The sequence below is a fragment of the Branchiostoma lanceolatum genome, chromosome 9 (genome assembly GCF_035083965.1).
Source record: "Branchiostoma lanceolatum isolate klBraLanc5 chromosome 9, klBraLanc5.hap2, whole genome shotgun sequence".
Taxonomy (NCBI): Eukaryota; Metazoa; Chordata; class Leptocardii; order Amphioxiformes; family Branchiostomatidae; genus Branchiostoma; species Branchiostoma lanceolatum.
In genome coordinates, this window is record NC_089730.1 from 13,255,315 (window position 1) to 13,263,284 (window position 7,970).

The 7,970-nt window shown below is 39.4% G+C and overlaps 1 protein-coding gene across 4 annotated transcripts in view; it reads left to right on the forward strand.

Moving 5' to 3' along the window:
- LOC136442588 (WD repeat-containing protein 47-like) overlaps positions 1–7,108 on the forward strand; it is a 33,001-nt gene extending 25,893 nt beyond the window's left edge. For 3 of the 4 annotated variants that reach the window (XM_066439528.1, XM_066439531.1, XM_066439529.1), the window contains exons 11-16: positions 863–1,032; positions 2,037–2,087; positions 2,787–2,957; positions 3,495–3,635; positions 4,064–4,282; positions 4,662–7,108. In XM_066439528.1, coding sequence (XP_066295625.1) covers positions 863–1,032; positions 2,037–2,087; positions 2,787–2,957; positions 3,495–3,635; positions 4,064–4,282; positions 4,662–4,810 — 901 coding nt within the window. In that variant the 3' untranslated portion in view covers positions 4,811–7,108. The remainder of the gene's footprint in view (positions 1–862; positions 1,033–2,036; positions 2,088–2,786; positions 2,958–3,494; positions 3,636–4,063; positions 4,283–4,661) is intronic. The other variant, XM_066439532.1, reaches the window with a different exon arrangement.
- Positions 7,109–7,970: the final 862 nt, after the last annotated feature.

Sequence of the window (7,970 nt, forward strand, 5' to 3'; positions counted from 1 at the left end):
TACTGCCTGTCATAAGAACCTCAATCTGTAAAACTATCCAGATGTCAAATTTCAAACAAGCAATACATCGAATAAAGTACAACAAAAGGTTATATTGCTTTTTCTGATACTTACATTTCAAGAATATTCTGTATGCTAGTGTACAAGAGAACCGTTACCCTATAGAGTACAATAATATCTAGGTGCACCAGTGCACCCACAGTCAAAAATTAGGTGCACAGCTCCGATTTTGGGTGCACACAGGTGCACATGCACCCACTAATTCCAGCCCTGTTCTCCATGCTGAAGTAGCCTTTTGGCACCAAATTGTATTGGTTACGTGGTTAGGCAGCAGGGAGAAGGTTAATAACAATGATGGTTGTGTTACAGCAGCTTGAGCTGTTATATCAGAAGCACTTCTTTCTGTAACCGCTGTATTATATAGCATGTTATCCTGCAAACACTGCATGTACATCATAGCCGTTGGACAGTTACAGTTTCAGAGTTAATGAATGCTTCCAAAACAATCTTAACTTGTCCCATTTCTTGAGCCAAAAATCATACATTTACTAGAATTACAAAATGAACAATATGCCAGGATGGTGTCATAACTCATTTAATGATTGTAAGATGTAAGTCCCCAGTATAAAATTTATCTTCCACTGAACACAGGTTGCACAATGCTGTTAACAATAATTTTTACCTTCAGTTGAATATTATCTCTTGGTTTGGCAGTGAAAGACATACAGCCAGGGTGCCTGAATGGTTGGTGGCTGTTACAGCTGACAAAGACAATATAGGACATGGAAATCAAAACAAGTATACCCTTGTTTACTACTACTTATTTGACATAAACCAAGTAAACTTCTACCTGTATCTCCAGACCCGACCAGAAGCCAGAACAACCCACCGTCCTGTACAAGAGAAACAGACATCACAAGGGGTCCATCTATTGCATCGCGTGGAGTCCGACGGGGAACCTGATCGCTACCGGATCAAACGACAAGTGTGTGAAGGTGCTGAAGTTCAATGCCGACACCTGTAATGCAGAAGGTTAGTTCTGAGAAACACTGCAATGTGTATCCTTCTTATAGTCTAATGTTCCAACAGACACTTGTACAAATTTGATGCTGTACGGCACCTATAGAGGGCTACAAGGTAAAGTTGATAACATTGATAACCATCAAAACATAGTGTGAAAGTGCATGCAACTATACAATGAGCAGTCTTGATATAGACTTGGAAATACGTAAAAAAGTGCAGGTTTATTTTTGCTTATCAAAAGCTTCTGATGATTAACAGATGAAGAATAGCCAGTCTTTATTTTCACACCTCAGCACTGAAACTCTAACCTTTGTCCTGTCAAATCCTTAAAAGATCTTTGATGACTGCTGTTCTTTATTCTCAATTCCCACAAAAGCTTCCTGTTCTTCCAAACAGCTGTCTTTGTCCAGAACATAGCTTGGCATTCATATACAAAAGCTCTGTTTGTATGTAATCAAAATTGTCGCGTGATTTACCAGAAATTGTTGCATGCTGTATACCAGAAATCATGCTACTGATGCCTTTGACTGTACAGATACTCCCTCTACACATCACACAGCTCTTTGCCCTTCTGTGAGGGTTCAGTGGATCTGTCCCTGTGTTCTCCATCAGTGCCTGCTCCAAATTGAACTCCTGCACCAAAAACACTAGCCTGGAATCCATTCTATTCTAACTCAAGTTCATTCTAAGAATTGCTCCTGCAAAGAATAGTCTGGCCCTATCCCCATTTGAATATTTGCTTCTTATGCCCTGATATTTCTCAGAAGCAATGTGACAGCAATCAAACTTCCGAATGCCTGTTTGAACCCCTTTATAATGCCATTTCCGAGCCAATCAGAACTCTTGCGTACATTTTTGGCAAATACACAAATGCCAATTGTTTCTCTATTAACGGGTGCCAGACTGTTATGCAGGGAAGCAATCTAAGGAGCAAACAGAGCTAGACTAGGATGGATACCAGGCTATAGGAACACCAAATGTCAGCCGTTTACCCAGGCATGTTTTGTTCTCAGATTGGCCCCAGGTTTCTGATCCAGACGACCCCGAGAATGACCTGGCCCAAGGCATGCTATCACCAGTTTGGTTTGAATATGTATATGGAGGCTAAGGTGTAAGCACTCAATAGGCCTATTCAGAAATCAATAATATAACAGCTACTAAGTTAAACATGATTCCACCAGGGTACATAATTCCGCCACCCTGAAAAGATACATCCAAACAGATCTCCAACCCAACATCCCCCAGTATAATGAACTCCTGTATATCTAAATTGTGCATACCTGGGGGGTGCTGCACTAGAGATATCTCAAACCCACTGTTTTTCAAAGTGGCGGATTTGTGTAACCCAGCAGATTAATGTTAATGGAGGTTATCTACTGTCAACTTCCTAAAGGGAAAATTTCAACAATCAGGAACATTTCTGATCCCTGCTAGATGGGGATTAATAATCATGAAATTAACCAAAAAAGGTGTGACTAGTACGTTGGTTTATCAGGTGTGATTATAACAAATTAGGTATATATATATATATATATACCTACGTGTATTTGCAGCGTCGCAAAAAATGAGCTAGAATGATTTTCTATTTGCTTATATGTTTATGGAAATTCTTATGCCAGGATCCATTTCTTTCTAATTTTGATTTCTTACCACGAATCAAGATTTTCCTATCATGACAAGGAGGAAGCAAATCACTGACACTCTTTATTCACATGAATAAAAGTTTAAGATTGTTAGTAAAAGTTGTTTTAATTTTTTTAAAGGCCCTGATATGGAGCTGACCATGCATGATGGTACGGTCCGTGACCTGGTGTTCATGAGAGACGTGAACCAGGGCTATCCCATTCTCATCAGCGGGGGTGCCGGGGACTGCTGCATCTACACCACAGACTGTGAGAAAGGGGAGGGGCTGCACGCCCTAGCTGGACATACAGGTATGTTTTGGTTCATTGTGGTTTTCTTGTTACTTTATCACCTCAACTGCAACTGAGTGGGTTATTGTTTTTTTGCTTGTCTGTGTGTGTGTGTGTGTGTGTGCGTGTGCATGTGTGTGTGTCTGCACTGCAGTGTGTATTTGTTCTGCCAGAGGAAGCAGTGAAGTTTCTGTATGTTCTTCTGAGGGAGTGAAGTCTGCTATCTCTGGTTGAACTACCTGTAACAGTTAATATAGACCCTAGATCATTGATTTTTTGAAGATTTTTTAAAACATACAGACTTAAAAACATTGTAGACCCTTTCACAGGACTGTATTTTTTTTAAACTCCTGCAGGACATGTTTGGATGCTGAACGCATGGGGAGGGTGTCTATACAAACCATCTTGTTTAATTTTCATTTCTTTGTTGTAAAAATCAAAATTCTATGATAGCTACCTCTACCATTGATGATAACCTAAATCATTGATTCTTACATACAACTTTGAAAATATTGTTACAGTACAATTTTTCACCTGACTTTTTCTTAATTTCTTTAGGACATGTGTTGACGCTGTATGCGTGGGGAGGGTGTCTGCTGGCCTCGGGTGCACAGGACAAGACCATCCGTCTGTGGGACCTCCGGGTTCCGCGATGTGTCTCCATTATCAGCAGCACAACCACAGGGATGGGCCCAGGAGGTTGGACCTTTCTCCAACATTATGAAATGGGTTTTAATGAATATGTAGTTGGTGGCTTGCCGAGTATCCATCTGTTTCTGTGTCTGTTTCCAAACAGTTGTTTCCTTTGTTATAAGCATTAACTGTTGGGAAGTGGACACAGATGGATAACAGTTCATGCCAGTAACAAATAGCAATGATTTTAGTTATACAGTGTAGTTGGTGGCTTGCATTTGTTTGTGTCAGGAAGCATCCTTTGTTATATTCAATAACTGTTGGGAAATGGACACAGATGGATAACAGTTTATGCTAGTAATAATTAGCATTGATTTTCAAATTGTGCCTATTATATACATATACAAAATGTACATGTAGATTTTTACATGTTCTGTTTCCTTGTTTATTTTGTAACATGAGAGACCTGTGTGTCTTGTTTTCTCCCGTTACAGTGAGCCCAGTAGCGTCAGTATGCGTGGACCCGAGCGGCCGCCTCCTCGCCTCCGGCCACGAGGACAACAGCTGTATGCTGTACGACATCAGCGGCGGCCGCGTGGTCCAAGCCTTCAAGCCGCACACCAACGACGTGCGGTCAACACGCTTCTCTCCCAACGCCTACCACCTCCTGACCGGGTCCTACGATCATTCCATTAAAATCATTGACCTGCAAGGTGGGTGACATTGACCAATTTACAACAATTTTTTACAACCATTTCTTATTCTACCCTTAACTCTGTTGATTCCATGCAGAATTTTGTTCGTATCAAGCGCACACATATTACTTGACAGTTTTGATTGTGACCTTTTCAATTAAAGTAGCCTTGGTACCATCCTCATTCTTTTTGCTCAGTCTTACTGTCATTAAAATGTAAAAAAAAATTTTTTTTTTAATGTGTGAAAACTTCCTTCAACATGACTTGTGTAGAAGGATTTTAACATTTCGATGGCCAAATCTATAAAAGCAGACAGGGTTAAATTTTTGTCTGTCCTAGAGACAGCCCTGATTCAAAGTAATTTTGGTTTTACCTACTTGGTTTTGTTGTTCCGCAGGAGATCTTACGAAGGCACTGCCCGTTACGCCGGTAGCCACACACAAGGACAAGGTTATCCAGTGCAGATGGCACCCCACCGAGAACGCTTTCCTGTCCACCAGCGCGGACAGAACCGTCACTCTGTGGGGAGAACCGCAGCTTAGATAGGCACAAGCAACACCTGCAAACTACAGTCCTGTAAATCTGCAAATGTTCACGGTAGTATTAATTTTGCGGGGACCTCTCCACCGCAAATTCATGTCACCAAGAGGATGTGTTTCCATTGTAGTATGGAATTGTTTCAAACGCAAACTTAAAACACCACGAAAACCTACTTCCCCAATCCAGTGTGAAAATAAGTCCCCACGAAAAGAAATAGAATTACAGTACGTACCCTTGCCTGGGAGTACATCTAAACAACTTGCGCCAGGCCTAACTCATTGTCCCATCTGTAATGTACATGTGATAGAGCAACTGGCTGTACATTTTGCCTAACTGTCAACAAGACACAACAAGATATAGTTCATTTTGTGTAAGAAACTCAAGCAAACTACATACCCTCTAGTTTGAGGTACATTCAAATATCTTACATTATGAAATGTGGTAGAACAAATTGCTGTTAAGTTTTGCCTAACTAGATGCAACAAGATACAATTCAGTTTTAAGTAAAACAAACAACGTTCCCTCTGCTTTGATGTTTGCTCAAACAACTTTCATTTATATGTGTTATGTCTTACCCTGTCTCACCTGTAAAATATGGTAAAACAGTATGCTGTATGTGTTGCCCAACTTGACAGAAGAAGATACAGTTCATTTTGCCTTTCCCCTAGGATACATTCAAACAACTTAAACGTAATGCCTAACACTTTGTCATCTGTAAAATAGTACTGTTGCTAGTGAAACAATATGCTGTACATTTTGCCTAACTCTACAAAGATATGATTCATTTGGTCTAACATTGTGTTGCATCTAGAAATGTGATAAGCATGGTTATATAGTTAGGGAGCTCATCTGAACACTTGCAGGAAACACTATTCTAAGCTGTGCCTAACTGTGTGCACTTAACACATCTACACAGGATTTGCCTAACACAAACTCTGTACGATGTATGCTGAAAGTGTATTGCTGTAACTTTGGATTATATAGCAGTTAGATGGACATTGCACTAGCTGGGCAACCCTTTACTGCACAAGCTTTCAAGTCTATGCCTTATTGAGCCAATCTAAATGTAGTTAGATTCACTTTGTTTTTCAATGCATTACATCACATTACAGTGCATCTCTTTATGATAACCCAATGTGTGATGCAGTGTTATATTTATGTTGATTGAGGAAATATGTAAACAATAACACAGACCTTACATTGTCACGTACGTCATATACAAAGCATATGATTGTATAAATTTGATGTTCTAGCCTACTTTAGACCAAAAATTACTCTCGAAGTCATGTTAGATGTTAGGTACAGAATGAACATAATCTTTCAAAGTAAGGACACAGGTTTTTTTCGTTGTTTCTACGTGTTGCTAATCACTTTAAATGCAGGTTTTGAGCAATTGTTAACTCTATGCGGGTCACAAATTATGCAAATTAGTCACATGAACAACACTTGATTGGAAGAGCAATTTACAGCAATACTTTAATGCAGTAGAATTTTTCTCCTTTCTTATTGGTGCTTGCTAGTGGCAAAAAATGAGGGGTTTGGTCTTCCAAGGAAACCAAGAAAGCCTGACATGGAAAGATACATGTAATTACGTATGTGTAAACAATGCATTAGTAAAACCCTCTACAATTTGGTTTCTTACAATCTTGGTTGGAAAATTATTTTCTGCTGTTGACCATTTAGTGCCTCTGCCATTCTTGTCGTCCCCTTGATATTTCTTAAGCTCAGTTTGTACCATATTATCTTCATAGATATCATTGCTATGATCTTACGATTTAAATTGCATGATCTCAGTGGATAGGATCAAGCCATAGACATCTTCATTGTTATCACTGCTTATTTGTCATCAATGCACATTGTGTGTAGTTGTGAACATGAGTAGCTGCATTTGTGAATATTTGACAACCAAAAATGGTTTTCATTAGTATTTAAGTTTACAGTTACTAGTTTGTTAAGTTGTCTATGCAGTAATGATATGGGATGTAATGTGTAATGATGAGATTTATTTACAGGTCTCAGTTTTGTTGATAATGTTGTTGAGAATTTATGAAGTGTTAATGACTGCAGGGTATACAAATTAGGCTATGTAAATACTTCATTTCCTCTGCATGGAGTGTGCTAATGATTAATTAATTGATGTGTTTTGATTACAGCAGTAGTAGAGTTTTTATTTGTAATTGCAGTGCCTAAGGAATGTACACATTCATTGTTTAACTTATTTTGTACATACCGGTTTCCTGCCAGTAAAGCTTGGTTTGCAAATTGTGAGAGAAATATACTGTGTACGATTGTAGTATCTACAAATCACGGAGTACTTGTAACAGTCTCTGAGTCACTTGTTTGATGTGATATACTACTCTCCAAGCAGAGGATGGGTTCCGGCAGGTGTTTGACGTGTTTTAGACGTTTTTGTCGGGCTTTCTACTTTGTGTTTTTTGACCTGACTGCGACCTGCAATTACATGGGTGGGTGATTATAAGTAAAGGAATCTTATCTGAAGTAGTTGTCTACTCGAGTCGAATACAGTCTTTGTGCTGGGGGGGGGGGGGGCGTGGCATGTATCGGTCAACCCTGGTCCCACCATGTGAATCGATTTTTCATCTGTTTGTTAATCAGTGCCCTGACTGATATACATTTCGTGAAAAGGTGGATTAACTGTCCATGTAGATGCGTCTTACCAACGAAGATACGGTCAGTTAAGAAGTATAACTTCATACAGGTCTCCTTCGACTGAAAGTTAAACTTTATTAACATCTGGACAGTAGACAGTACATAACTAGACATGTACAATAGACAATAGACAGTAGACAGCTACTTCAGATAAGATTCCTTTACTTACAATCACCCAATCCATGTAATTGCAGGTCGCAGTCAGGTATCTTCTTGTGACCCTCCCCGACTATTAGCCCTCCCCATTATATATGATTGCAGATAGTTATCTGCAGACCAACAATGTAACAACAAAGCAGAAAAAGATGGCAGCAGATTTTTTGCCTCTCACATAAATTGAGTTTCTTTTGAATACATTTACGGCAAAATATAGAAGTGATAAGGATAGTTTTATAATTCTAGTTGTATACTATTGCAGGTGATTATCTGCTGCCATCATCATCAGGCTCAAATCCTTTGCTCTTGAAGAGGCCCCCAAGGTGCCATACCGGACTTG